The sequence below is a fragment of the Drosophila melanogaster genome, chromosome X, assembly GCF_000001215.4.
Source record: "Drosophila melanogaster chromosome X".
Classification (NCBI taxonomy): domain Eukaryota; kingdom Metazoa; phylum Arthropoda; class Insecta; order Diptera; family Drosophilidae; genus Drosophila; species Drosophila melanogaster.
Window position 1 is genome coordinate 5,613,194 of NC_004354.4, and position 12,421 is coordinate 5,625,614.

The 12,421-nt window shown below is 49.0% G+C and overlaps 5 protein-coding genes and 1 non-coding gene across 8 annotated transcripts; 1 reads left to right on the forward strand and 5 right to left on the reverse strand.

The window, feature by feature from the left end:
* Positions 1-131: 131 nt before the first annotated feature.
* CG34435 (uncharacterized protein) lies at positions 132-1,274 on the reverse strand. Its single transcript, NM_132005.3, has 2 exons — positions 1,040-1,274; positions 132-980 (listed from the first exon to the last, which is right to left on the reverse strand). Exons 1-2 carry the CDS (start codon positions 1,200-1,202, stop codon positions 244-246), a joined length of 900 nt encoding a protein of 299 aa, NP_572233.2. The 5' UTR covers positions 1,203-1,274; the 3' UTR covers positions 132-243.
* An 86-nt stretch (positions 1,275-1,360) lies between these two features.
* CG34434 (uncharacterized protein) lies at positions 1,361-3,177 on the reverse strand. Its single transcript, NM_001103417.2, has 2 exons — positions 2,738-3,177; positions 1,361-2,611 (listed from the first exon to the last, which is right to left on the reverse strand). Exons 1-2 carry the CDS (start codon positions 2,971-2,973, stop codon positions 1,465-1,467), a joined length of 1,383 nt encoding a protein of 460 aa, NP_001096887.1. The 5' UTR covers positions 2,974-3,177; the 3' UTR covers positions 1,361-1,464.
* A 201-nt stretch (positions 3,178-3,378) lies between these two features.
* Positions 3,379-5,613, reverse strand: RhoGAP5A (Rho GTPase activating protein at 5A). Of its 2 annotated transcripts, none has more exons than NM_132007.4 (5): positions 5,373-5,613; positions 4,665-5,287; positions 4,116-4,593; positions 3,928-4,033; positions 3,379-3,835 (listed from the first exon to the last, which is right to left on the reverse strand). In NM_132007.4, exons 1-5 carry the CDS (start codon positions 5,482-5,484, stop codon positions 3,832-3,834), a joined length of 1,323 nt encoding a protein of 440 aa, NP_572235.1. In that variant the 5' UTR covers positions 5,485-5,613; the 3' UTR covers positions 3,379-3,831. The 2 variants fall into 2 exon arrangements, with proteins under 2 accessions (NP_572235.1, NP_727007.1); NM_167040.4 differs by having other exon boundaries at positions 3,379-3,863.
* Positions 5,614-5,942: 329 nt separating this feature from the next.
* Positions 5,943-9,346, reverse strand: Mlc-c (Myosin light chain cytoplasmic). 2 transcript variants are annotated; one of them, NM_078494.4, is made up of 3 exons: positions 9,224-9,346; positions 9,059-9,086; positions 5,943-7,093 (listed from the first exon to the last, which is right to left on the reverse strand). In NM_078494.4, the coding sequence occupies exons 1-3, from the start codon at positions 9,224-9,226 to the stop codon at positions 6,681-6,683; spliced, it is 444 nt and encodes a 147-aa protein (NP_511049.1). In that variant the 5' UTR covers positions 9,227-9,346; the 3' UTR covers positions 5,943-6,680. The 2 variants fall into 2 exon arrangements, with proteins under 2 accessions (NP_511049.1, NP_001245533.1); NM_001258604.2 differs by lacking the exons at positions 9,059-9,086; positions 9,224-9,346 and adding an exon at positions 7,286-7,382.
* Positions 9,087-9,223, reverse strand: mir-3645 (mir-3645 stem loop). Its single transcript, NR_047765.1, has one exon. It is a non-coding gene; the product is annotated as a mir-3645 precursor RNA (primary transcript).
* Positions 9,347-9,454: 108 nt separating the features above from the next.
* Positions 9,455-12,300, forward strand: Pop1 (POP1 ribonuclease P/MRP subunit). The gene is made up of 2 exons (NM_132008.4): positions 9,455-11,214; positions 11,282-12,300. Exons 1-2 carry the CDS (start codon positions 9,531-9,533, stop codon positions 12,169-12,171), a joined length of 2,574 nt encoding a protein of 857 aa, NP_572236.3. The 5' UTR covers positions 9,455-9,530; the 3' UTR covers positions 12,172-12,300.
* Positions 12,301-12,421: the final 121 nt, after the last annotated feature.

Consider the following 12,421-nt stretch of genomic DNA (forward strand, 5'->3'; position numbering starts at 1 on the left):
CTACAGGTGAAATACACTAACATTCTACATTTGACTTACATTTATGTAGAAAACATGAAAGTAAAGCAGTGCAAATGGCTGTAACGTAACATAGAGGGCACCCTAAAAATAGAACAGACAGTGCTGCCACTCTGTCGCTCGAAAAAAACACCGTTTTATTTAAAGTAATTTAAATGCAAGATTTCACAGTAAATTTAATAAGCGATGGCGAATTCATTGGAAGGGATCTCACCACTGGAGCCACTACTCGTTCATAATGAACTCCAGGAAGCGACAATAGTTGATGCCCCGCTTGCACCGTGTATCCTCCATTCCCTGGATGAGCAGCTGCAGCTCCTCGCCGGTGAACTGCTCCCCATTGCGATTGAGCAGCTCGAGCAGGCGCTGCGGCTCAATGAAACCGGAGCGCGCGGGATCCGCCCGCCGGATGGCATCGATGAACTCGTCCCGCTTATCCATGTCCATGTCGATGGCATTGCGTCCGACGGCCTGCAGGTAAAGCTGCGCCTGTTGCAGCCGCTCCTCGGCCAGCGGATCCGTGGCGAACAGCTGGTGTACTAGGTGCTCGTAGAGGACATTGCCATTAATGTCCGCAGCGCGATGGAGCACGCCGTAGACCTCCGTCTCGTCCAATCGATTGCCCATGGTGGTCAGCAAATGGCGCAGCTGACTGTAGGGCAACATGCCAGTGCCCGCGGAATCGCGGCTACGCAACACGCGCAGCACATTCTCGACGATGCATCCCTTGGCCATCTCCTTCACCTCCTGCTCCGCCAGCTGGCAGTACAGCGTGAGCACCAGCTCAAAGGTGGCGCGCTGTGCGATCTTCTTCATTCCCATGCCCAACGACTCGCGTCGACGCACATGCTCCTCCAGTCGCTGCTGCAGCTCGTCGTCACTGGGATTCAGGCCCATGATGCGCAGGCAGTCCGCCACATCCGTCATCCGTATCCCGATGCCAAGATCCAAGCATGTTGGGGCTTAACAAATGGTGGCACACATTAGGTGGACGGTGGATGCTAGAGCCGGGATCACTTACCCGCCACATCTTCTCCGCCAGCCGCCTGGTCACATTCATTGACCACGAACAGATCGAAGATGTTGCGCAGCTTGGGAATCTCGGGCAGCATTCTCATTAGCTCCGATTGCTTGGAAAAGAATCCGATTGTGGGGTGATTCTCAAACGCGAAATTCTGGAGCATTGTACGATGATTCCGAAATGGGAATCCGAAATGAGAATTTCAGCTGCTTGAGATCTGGAGAACGTGAAAGTCAAGGATTGCTATGTATATAAATATTTCTTTCTCAATATACTGAGTACTAGATACTATAAATAATAAATAACAATAAAAATAATAATAAAATTGAGAATATTTATTTAATTAATTAATAGGAATGAACATTTCATATATTTAGCACATTTGGCAGTTCGGCTTGACGCTCTCCGTTCACACGCTAATCCTCCTAATCCTCGACCGGTGGGTCCTGGGCCATATCCTCGTTCCCCTCTTGAACGACCTCGGCGTGGACGTATCTAACATTACGCTCCAAAGCACCGACAACGTAGATACGATCATCCTCGGCCTCGAGAATCACAGCGTCATCGGGACGATGGTACACCCCATCATCGCCGGCTAAAATCACAAGTTCGCCATCCTCGACGCGTATCTCGCGCATGGGCGCCATCTGTTCCTCATCGGTAACCAGGTCGCAAGAGGTGTACACCTCGTGCGAGCCATCCTGCTGTTGCACGAATGACAAGGAATGCGTATAAGTTTGCACATCCAGCTGGATGTTACCAGGAGCAGCAGCTGAGGTGCTAGGACCTTCACCGCCACCACCACCATCAGTAGCAGCACCAGCAACAGCAACTGGAGCACCATCTCCAACAGTATCAGGAAAAGCACCTGCAACTGGAGCACCATTTCCATCAGTAGCAGGAAAAGCACCTGCAACTGGAGCACCATTTCCATCAGTAGCAGGAAAAGCACCTGCAACTGGAGCACCATTTCCATCAGCAGCAGGAACAGCTCCTGCAACTGGAGCACCATTTCCATCAATAGCACCTGCAACTGGAGCACCATTTCCATCAGCAGCAGGAACAGCTCCTGCAACTGGAGCACCATTTCCATCAGTAGCACCTGCAACTGGAGCACCATTTCCATCAGTAGCAAGAACAGCTCCTGCAACTGGAACACCATCTGGAGCACCATTTCCATCAGTAGCAGGAACAGCACGTGCAACTCCAGCATCATCTCCTCCAGTAGCAGCACCAGCACCAGCACCTGCAACTGCAGCCAAATCTTCACCAGCATTAGCACCTGCAAATGGAGCACCATCTCCATCAGTTGCAGCACCAACAACAGCAACTGCAGCACCATCTCCTCCAGTAGCAGCTTCAGCACCTGCAACCCAATCTCCTCCAGTACCAGCACCAGTACCAACACCTGCAACTGCATTCCAATCACGACCAATTGCAGCACCAGCGCATGGAACTGCAGCACCATCTCCACCAGTAGCAGCATCATCTTGGCCCTCGTCCATGGCGACGACAGAGTCAGCAGCATTACCGTCGTCCATTTCTTCCAGATTATTGGGATTCTCGACGTTTCTACGTGATTTCGAAAAAAAAAAAAAAAATGAAAGTCATGCCAATACGAATTAATGTCAATGTCCAAAAAAAAAAAAAAAAAAACTTTTTAAGGTTAGAGTTAAAATGGCGGCAAGGAGGACTCACGTGTTCTTGGTCATGCTACTGGGCGTCACTGGAGTCAAAAGCTTATGCAAGCAGTCGGTCATTTCGTTAAAGTGCGCCTTGTGGCACTTGATCTCCTTCATTTTCTTCTCAATCTTCTCGGTCTTCTTACCAAGCGGCTTCAGCATTCCGTTCTTCTTCTTGTTGTTCTTCTTATTGTTCTTGTTGTTCTTCTTGCCATTCTCCCGGCCATCGTTTCTATCCGAATCGTTTGCCATTTTCGCTTTGATCAAATCGAAATAAAACCGCAAAACAAATTCAATTCACAACAACTTTGTGTTCGAAACAATTTGGGGCAGCGCACAATGTAACTTTTTGTTTCACAAAAAGCAAAAAACAAAAAAAAAAAACAGAACGCGCACAAAAATCAGAAAAAATATTCCGAAAAATATTCAGGAGCACAATCAGTAAATTCGACTAGCCTCTATGAACTCGAAACGAAAGTGATTTTGGCTAGTGCCTTGCGCTTACAGGAAAACTCGGTGCTTGCTAATCGTTAGGAAAAATGTGCTACAGCGAATTACACGCCTGCCCCGTTAAAAAAAAAGCGAAAAAAAAACGAGCAAAAAAAAAAAATAACGAGCGAGCAAATAAGTTTGTCAAGTTAATACACATAGGTATTTGAATTTGTATTTGTATATATGTATAATAAATATCCTTTTTTTTATTGTGACGCATATTTAATTAGCGCAAAAATATTTCGAAAAATCGCTAAATTCGTTTTTTTCTACTGGTTGATTTGTTTTTTTTTTCATATAAATGTTTGTATAAAAATCATCGATTTTGATCTTAGGCTAAAGTTTTTTTTTTTGGTGGAAGTTAAGGATTCGCTTCGAAAGAGACAGGTGGGCACAGACGCGATTCGCTTGGCCGTGCTCCTCTAATTGATGATAAAGTTAGTTATTGGCTTGGTATGGGCAGCATGGTATGATGACCTCGTCCTCAGGATGTGGCGAATATAGTCTTGCAGTGGGTGATGAGCGAGGAGAGCATAAAGATCTCCTCCGTCAGGTTGGTCATGTGCTGGGGCGTGGCAATCAGGGTCGGCGCAAATACGGTGGCCAGATTGTGCTCGTTCATCTTGTTAACGGCGTAGTGGGAGGCCACCCTGCGGGCAGAAGGTTTTTTTTTTTACTTAAGATCGCATTGACCATGCTGGCAGTCACACTCACCGCTTCAGGTGCTCCAGCATGTACTGCAGACAGCTGTGGTGGGCGGGCGGCAGGCGACGCACTGCCTCCGCCATGAGCTGGCGCTGCTCGGCCTGCTTGCCGGTGCCTGCAACAGATCAAAATAGATAGAGAGATAGATAGATGTGAATGGCATGGGATGAGGTGCAGCATAGCACCATAAAACTCACGTCCTGCTGCCATAAAGCTGGGATACGCCTGGAATGTGATGAGCGGCACGGGCAGTAGGCGCAGGTAGAGCTTCAGTGTGCCGGCGATCACATTCACATTGCCATACGCCGTCTCCGACATGTCCGTCTTCTCGCCCTCGCGATCCAGGGCGAGTTTGAGTGCCTCGATCTCATCGGCAAAGCCGGAGACCCGATAGATACCCTCCTGCAGCATGCCCCGGGCCTCCACCTCCTCCACGCAGCGGCGCACCACGAAGGGTATCTGGTGGTGGGGCTCCAGCTGCACCATCGTGGTCAGATCCGTGCCAAATACGCCGCGTATGCGCTTCAGATCCGGCACACACTTGGGCGGCACCAGTTCGGAGCACTTGCTGTGCGCCACAAAGCCGCACGCCTCACACTTGACGCCCTGGGCGGTGAATCCCCACAAGAAGTTGGCGCAGAACTCGCACCAATTGAGCCCCTTAAACGTGTGCACCTGTTTGGATCAGAATCTTCCATTAGATGCTATGATCCTTTATAGTTGGCTTCTTATGTCTGAACACACACCTTGAAGTGATGCGGCTTCTCGTAGACCAGCGGCATGGGATCCACGGCTGGAGGCGGTGGCTCCTCCTGCTTCTGCTCCTTCTCCTCGGCTGGCGATTCCTTCGATTCCTTGGCGGCGGCCTTGCCCAGCTCATTGGACAGAGCCCTAAGTTTCCGGCCATTTAAGGTCATGTATGGGCTTTGCTGGTAGCAGTTCTTGGTCTGCTGGTTAATCTGCTGGATGATGGGACTGGCGTGGAGCTGCATGTGAAAGTTGATCAGCCCGTCGGCGACCATGTCGTGCACCGTGTCGAAGCGCTTGTCCTGGCCGCGCAGATAGTGTCCCACGCCGGGCTTATAGAGGAGCTTGTAGTGCTTGGGTCGCTTGTTGAAGCGCAGGCTAAGCGTGTAGTAGCCATCGGATTGGGGGCTCCGGCGTACAAAGTAGCTGCCGTCGCGGGCATTGGCCAGCAGCTGCTCCGCCTCCAGGTGGCCCATCAGGCCATGGTACTCGGAGCCGTATAGCCTGCCCGCCAAGTTATTGGCCTCCACGGCCTCAGCCGTGCTTTTCGCCGGCGGAAGGGGCAGTGTTCGCTGGCAGCGCAGTGGACATGGAGCCGGTGCCTCCAGCTGCAGTTTGTACACTGTGCGTGGGCGGGTAAATGGGTAAGGGGATGGTTAGTCATATCATAAGCTTGTGGGTGGCATACGAGGTGCTTCTCCACTCACATTCCGGCTTCCAAACCTTCTGAACCGGAGAACTGGGCTCGGGGGCACCGCCTACTCCGCCGGATCCACCGGTATTCGCATTTCCGGCGCCCGCCTCCGTGTTCCGGGGCATCCTCCCTCGGATTAGCAGGCCACTTGGTCAAAAGCCACTAAGTAGGCGGCGAATAATTAAGGAATGCAGCCAATTAAGTAAAGTATACAAATAATTTTGTCCGAGCGAGCAGAGCTGCCAGACTGGCGAAAATTAGCGCGGTATTAAAGTCGGAAGAATACTAAATTTAAATGACTATAACTTTAGATAAACTTTATAGTAAGCTTATTGAATTTATTGATAGCTAAACTACATTATATTGTTTTGTAAATACTGTAGTATGCAGTGGTTCTCACTTAATAATCAGTTTAAAAATGTCCGAAAGCTCAGAGCACAAGAGCTCGCAAAAAATACCACAAACAATTTGCTTAATTTCAGTTAAGTTTCCTAAATATTTCAAAAATTTGCATCAGTCGTAATTTTAAGCAGCCATTTATTTGATTGCCATCCGCTTTCAACAAGAAATAAAAACAAGAGCTAAGGTTTCAATTGGTTTAATAGTTTAAGTACGTTTCTTTTGTAAAAAGACCTACACATTCATTGGATCTCATTTCATTATTTATTAAATACAAATATTAAATTATTTAAAAAAAAATAAACATGTAAAACTTCAAAATGCGCATTTAAATACGGACACACGCCACCGACGCATATCAGCTTTAATTTAGAAATACTTTTTCGTGATACTCTGGCTTTCCTTCCTTCCATTGAAGTATACTATGGTAATTCATATATATATATATATAAATGTATCGAGTGTGATTGGTACAAAAGAACGACTGCACTAGTTGATAATTACTGATTAACCTTCTAGTGTCAATTTTAGAATAATACGCACATTCACAGACGCGGTAATTAGTTATGGTTAATCATGAATCTATGTCTACATCGTTGGTTAATTTTGGAAGTGGGAATAGCTCCAATCTCGTAGTTTTAGTTTTTAGTTTTCAGTTATTAGCTGCTTGTGTTAAGCACTTTCCCCTGTATTTGTTATATCTCGATATCCTTGGTCGTTGTCCTTGGTTTTGAATGCTTTAATGCCGGGGTAAGAATGGCTAAGTTGGAATCACGGAGTTGGAACTTCTGGCGGAATGAACGGCTCATCTATGTGTAGCTTGGCAGGTGTGTTTAGTGTTGGTGTGTTGTATTGTGTTGGATATAGCGTTGCTTCTATTGTCGTGTCGCTGGACAGTTGAACAGCTAGAATCGGTCTGATCCTAACCGCTCATGACCATGCGCACGAACTCCTCGTAGTTGATGTTGCCCTGCTGGTCCTCCATGTTGGCCAGCAGCTGCTCGACCTCCTCGTCGGTGAGCTTCTCGCCCAGCGTGGTCAGCAGGTGGCGCAGCTCGGCGGAGGAGATATAACCGCTGGCGTCCTTGTCGAAGTGACGCAGTCCTTCGATGAAATCATCAGCCGTATCGCCCGAGCGGGCCTTGGAGATCGCCTGATAGATGGGCAGGAACACCTCGAACGAGATGCGCTCGTCGGGCTTCAGCTGGTGGGTGCACTTCTTGACATCCGACTCGGTGGGGTTCTGGCCCAGGGCCCTCAGACACTCGCCCACCTGGCTCAGCTGAATTTTGCCATCTCCGCGGTTGTCGAACAGGTTGAAGGCCTCCTGGAATTCTGCGAATGGAAAGTGCGTGCTGATTGTTGGCAGATGCTTTACAAATCTTAATTATTATCGTTACAACTTACAAGAACCCTTCGATAAGGGATATAATATATAATACCTACATAACTACTACATATAAACGTATGGAAATGTGAGGGGGAACTATAGCTTTCTACCACCCACTAAATGGCTAAATGGATCACCTTCCAGTGTGGTAAAGGTTTGCTTCACATGCGCCGTATAGTAATACATATTGAACCACTCCGATGACCGTTTTGCCAGCTACTGACTGCCTGAAACTCCGCCTGCCCGGATTTGGCTGGCCATCGGATCGAAGCGGATCGGATCGGCTCCGATGCAAGCCACCACTCCGCCTTCCTTGGCCATGGTATACCCTCACGTCGCTGGCAAACTTCGTTTCTCTACCGGGAACTGCCTGCTTGCAAGTAAGATAAACAACCCAGAAATCCTAAGTTTCAAAGTTTTTCGTTTCGAGGCGTGACATCGCAAGTCCATTTCGCGTGCAGTTGGATTTAAGCAAGTGATGGTGTAAGTTAACCAAGCTGCAAAAGTTCTGCGATCTACGTGCGTAAATAGAACATTGTGGTTGGGCTCAATATTTTGTTTTCAGATCCTCTAAAGATCTGAGCACTAGAGTGTTCACCATTCGATGAATTGCTGGGATGTGTTCGGTTATCATGCGAATACGAGATCCAAAAATGGCAATAAAAACAAACGAATCCAGCACATTTTTGTCCATTTTAGGCAATGACAAAACGTCGACGGCTGGCTAAAGATTGCAACAAGGTAAGTTGGAATTGGAAAATAAATATATGGTATATGGCTCGTACATAGGCATATGCGGTTGAACGCTGACGTCAGAGTGTCACGAATCCAGCATGACGGAATTATCAGAGACCATTGACTTTGATTAGGTTAAACGAGGGGATTGCGTAAAGATTCGATTCGATTTGATTCGCCATGGAATCGAAATCGTGTTGCATTTTTACTTAGAGAGAAGGTGATGTTCCGTAAATGGAAGCTGGTTTTTTTTTTTTTTGTCAACTGACTGGCTTCTTATCGCATGGCTATTCGGTTTTTGCAACTGCAATTGCAGTTTTATTTGAAACGAGCAGCCGGCGAGTCAGAAAACCGGGTGATTATCCCATTAGACCGCTCTGTTATCTATATTTTATCGCTCACTTCCTTTCGCTTAAACAGTGTTTTTTTTTTTTTTTTGTACTCATACCGAGGTGTTGGTTATGATTATAAGCGACCAGTTTCTGTCTTACAATAACTGCTCTTATGATGACCTACAAACTTGGTTTACACTAGCTTAAGACTAGCACTAGCTTGTTGGCAGAAACTAACTAGCTGATGGTCGAATAAGTTTGTTGCCTGCTATGCATATTATCAATTAACTTGGTGTGGGTTTCGGATAACCGAAAGAACTCGGATTTATCAAGAGATATTAATGCGAAACTTGGTACACAGCCGTGTGTCGCTATTCTATGAAGCTATTCCTTGGACGAACATAATCTGCTGATCAAAGCCCAAAAGTAGCACAGTTTCGATATGTGTTGTCAGCTTGATCTCGGATGTCTTTCGAAGTCATCACGTCAAACTTTGCCTACAGCTGCTCTTAATTAAAGCATTTTGGACAGGGTATTGCAGTGTTTCGGTTTTGGGACTTTCTCGCCGCTTTTTAGGTGAGTCACGATCGTATTCGTATGGCTGCCGTCTGCCTTCCAGCGTATTTGCTTTATCAATGATTCATGCACACCACACAAATGTACGTGCCATCGCTTTCCCGCATTCCAATGCTGTGTGGGAGTGGGAGGGAGAGGGCGCTAGGTGCCAGCGCACATATCAATACTATACACATATATATATCTGTATATATATATATATGCGATTTGCCCGACTTTTGACTCCTGGTACTTGACCCCGTCTGGTCCTCGTGCGATTCAACTCACCAGCCAACTGATCCTCGGTATAAGCTGCCTGCGGGGAGAGAGAGAGGGGAAAGAAAGGAAAACAATGAAGGAAACTTGAGTGCTGGCTTCCAAAGGCGCCGGAAAGCGCACTTCCAGTGCGATCGTAAACAGTAAACAGCGCCGCAATAAACAGCCTGCACTCACCATATCGATTTGTTTTTAGCTATCTGAGGGAAAACAACACAAAATACACGAAATATTGAATATTGAATTCGACGTCGAAACAAAACGCAAGCAAATTCTGAAACGTTGTTGGTGTTAGTGGTCGCCGATAGTGGGCGCAATCGATAGGCCACTCGAAATTCGATAGGTGCGACAACATCGATGAGTGCAGGGAGTTTAGTGAAATCGAGCAGTGCTGCCAGATCGTTTCACAAGAAACCGCCACACGTGCCGCCGATTTGTTTTGATTTTGGATGCATTGGATCCTGGCCAAATTAGTTAGTCCCCGATGAGCACACAGAAGGTGGAGTACGACGCTGCGTTGGGCGGCCGGGTCACACTGCCGTCGCACGTGACCACGTACCATTATGCGGCCGAGGCGCTGCAGGAGATTCGCAATTTGGTGGCCGACTGCCAGGAGACGACGCAGCGGAGCAGCAAGCTAATCTTCCAGACGCTGCCCAAGCACATGCGCCGCCGCGCCATGTCGCACCATCCCAAGCGACTGCCGCGCAAGTACCGACAGGCGCACAAGTCCCAAATGGGCAAAAGCGGCAACCAGCCGGTGAATGGGAAACGACCATCGAGGAAGTACCGCCGGAGACCCAAGAATCTGATGCGTGAGTACGTGCGCCGGCAGAGGCGGCACGTCTGGCTGGAGACGCACATCTGGCACGCGAAGCGATTCCACATGGTTGACCGCTGGGGCCACCGGTTGCCCTACGCCAGCTGCGACAAGACCTACCGCGCTTGCTATCGCGCCAGCGCCGAGCACTGCCTGCTGCAGGACATCTCGTTCTATGGTTGCGTGGAGTTGCGGGGACCCTTGGACATGCTACGCGAGGGATTCGCCCGGCTAACAAGTCCGCAGTGTGGCCTTGGGATCACGGCCCGGACTTTTCTGAGCGGACGACGTGAGGGCAGCGTGGAGTTATTTGAGGATGGCCGCTATCCGTATGGAGCCCTGCAGCGGGCCAGTTTTATGTGGCGGCCACGGCGGGAGGAGGAGGATGAGAAACAGACGAATCACACGCTCTGGCTGTGGCTACATCCCAGTGGCGCTCAAGCTGTTCTAAATCAGCTTATAAGCGTGTTCCAGCTGAAATCCACAAGGCAACAAAAGCTGCCTTTAAACGAGGCTGTGACTGAGGAAAAGATGGATGTGGATAAGATTGAGCCAGTCGAGTTGTCCAAGGAAACATCGCCTGGCAAGAAAAACTCGAAGAAGAAGCCTGAACAGAGGCCCCTGCGCTTCTGGACAAAAACGAAAGCATTCGATCCACAGCCTAGCTACTTCAATTCCGACGGCACTCTCCACTTGGTACTGCTGCAGCGGGAGTTTAATCGTTTCCGTTTGACAGGGCCTAGAGCCCAAAAAGTTCTTTTTGCCAGCTTACGTCCGCATCGAGAAGAGGAGCTCCAGGATAAAGCCAACTACTGTCAGGCAGCCTTGCAGCTGAGCTCGCCCGCCGAACTGCTGTCCAATCTGGTGATGGCCCACCTTGTAGTGGATCCGCGCCTGCAGCGGCCCAAGAAGCGTACGAAAGCAGTCGGCAAAATGGAACAGCCACCATTATCCGCCGGCGATCTTCTCATGAATCAGCCAAAGAGTCTGCCGGAGAGTCCTCTGTGGAGCAAGAAGGCGAGAGAGCGGCTGGCCAAAGGCATTATGTCCGCGCACAAGTACGACCAGCTGCGAGAACAACATGCCGTTGTGCCAGGAGCTCCATGTGCCTTCGAACAGCAAATGCAGGCGCTTCCCGTGATACTTATTCAAAGACCAGGATCTCAGGACCCCAGATACAAGAGATTGGGCTACGGCTGCGGCTGGGATGTGATTGCACCGGCAGGATACGGCATGACCCTCTGGCTAACACTCACCATGTGGGGCGCCAGACCCGGCGGATTGAGGGAACTGGATTCGGTGGCTAGGGAGGCAGGTGCCGAAATACATCTGCCAGATACATTAGCGGGTAAAAAGTGTTTTATACTCTGGCGTATTCTATATTCCCTTAATCATCTCACTTTGCATCTGTTTAGGAGTTCAAAGAGCTGCTGCTTCGGCGGATGAGCTCCGTGCCCGGTATTTCCGTATGCCGCCCAATAAGCGTACCAATTACCGAAAGTTGGCCGTGGTCAGTCCGTTTACTGCACCCTGGAGGCATCTAGTGCGCGACTGGCGTGCATCATTCAGTTCTGCGAGCGAGGGATCATCGTTCTATGTGCTGCGGCATCGCCAGCAGCTGGAGGAGATTGTCGAGAGTATTCGACATCGTAGCCCACTGCCACAGACTCTGCCCGACGACGCCATCATACAGATTCAACTTCAATTGCTATCCCGTGGCCATGTGAAGGACAACGCCCTGATTTGCTTGCCCACGGCGGCGGATCACAAGAAGCGCTGGCGACAGCTAAAGCACAACGACCAGGCCCCCGTTCACGTGGAGCCAACGCAACCGGACCTGAATGAACAGTTGCGCAAGGAGCTACGCCAGAGTCACAAGCTAAAGCTGAAGCGATTGCGATCGAGAAGGGTGCGTGAGAAGCGGCGCCTTCAGGAGACTGCCACCAAACGTGTCCACATACGGCCAGCGAATACGGCTCATCTCGTACGTGGCCAACTACAGGAGATGTGCCGCCTGTGGCTGCCCACCGATCCGGCGGAGCTGCGGGACAGTGTGCGTCGCCAGTGTAGTCGCCAAGTGTTTGGCTACGTGAGCACGGCCGGCTTCAGCTTCACGGAGGCACTCGTCTGTGCAGTGGGCTATGTGACACCCGCCGGCCTGCAGCAGCTCATCGAGGAGCTCCCAGCATCTAAGGGCAACCGCAAACAGCCGCCGCTAATGTGCCTGGTGCGCGATGCGGATAGCCGCGACTATCGCTGGGCCAGCTTTCAGGTCAACCTGAATGTGGCTAGTCCAACCTTTTGATCGACTTTAGTTAGTAGTCAGTAGTTACTTAGTTGTAAGTTAAATCCAATCGTGTCTTTGAAAAAAGTTCGATTTAATCTGCTTTTAACTGTTTTAACCCGTCAATAAAACAACTTGAAAATTTGTTGTACATATTTAATACTAATTTTTATTCAATTTAAAATTACTTGTATGTCATCGTTACTTCGTTTACCATCAAATTTTTACTCAATGTTTTGTATTTCAATTGGTATTCGTTATGCAATGAACT

Bases quoted from the DNA above. Each gene is read 5' to 3' on its own strand.
- CG34435 (NM_132005.3), bottom strand. From the start codon at position 1,202: ATGCTCCAGAATTTCGCGTTTGAGAATCACCCCACAATCGGATTCTTT. The intron at 981-1,039 runs GTAAGTGATCCC...CCATTTGTTAAG, and splicing joins TGGCGGAGAAGATGTGGCGG to CCCCAACATGCTTGGATCTT.
- CG34434 (NM_001103417.2), bottom strand. From the start codon at position 2,973: ATGGCAAACGATTCGGATAGAAACGATGGCCGGGAGAATGGCAAGAAG. The intron at 2,612-2,737 runs GTGAGTCCTCCT...GAAATCACGTAG, and splicing joins AGTAGCATGACCAAGAACAC to AAACGTCGAGAATCCCAATA.
- RhoGAP5A (NM_167040.4), bottom strand. From the start codon at position 5,484: ATGCCCCGGAACACGGAGGCGGGCGCCGGAAATGCGAATACCGGTGGA. The intron at 5,288-5,372 runs GTGAGTGGAGAA...GCCCACGCACAG, and splicing joins GAAGGTTTGGAAGCCGGAAT to TGTACAAACTGCAGCTGGAG. The intron at 4,594-4,664 runs GTGTGTGTTCAG...TGATCCAAACAG, and splicing joins AGAAGCCGCATCACTTCAAG to GTGCACACGTTTAAGGGGCT.
- Mlc-c (NM_001258604.2), bottom strand. From the start codon at position 7,334: ATGTATTACTATACGGCGCATGTGAAGCAAACCTTTACCACACTGGAA. The intron at 7,094-7,285 runs GTGATCCATTTA...TTCCATTCGCAG, and splicing joins AACCTTTACCACACTGGAAG to AATTCCAGGAGGCCTTCAAC.
- Pop1 (NM_132008.4), top strand. From the start codon at position 9,531: ATGAGCACACAGAAGGTGGAGTACGACGCTGCGTTGGGCGGCCGGGTC. The intron at 11,215-11,281 runs GTAAAAAGTGTT...GCATCTGTTTAG, and splicing joins TCTGCCAGATACATTAGCGG to GAGTTCAAAGAGCTGCTGCT.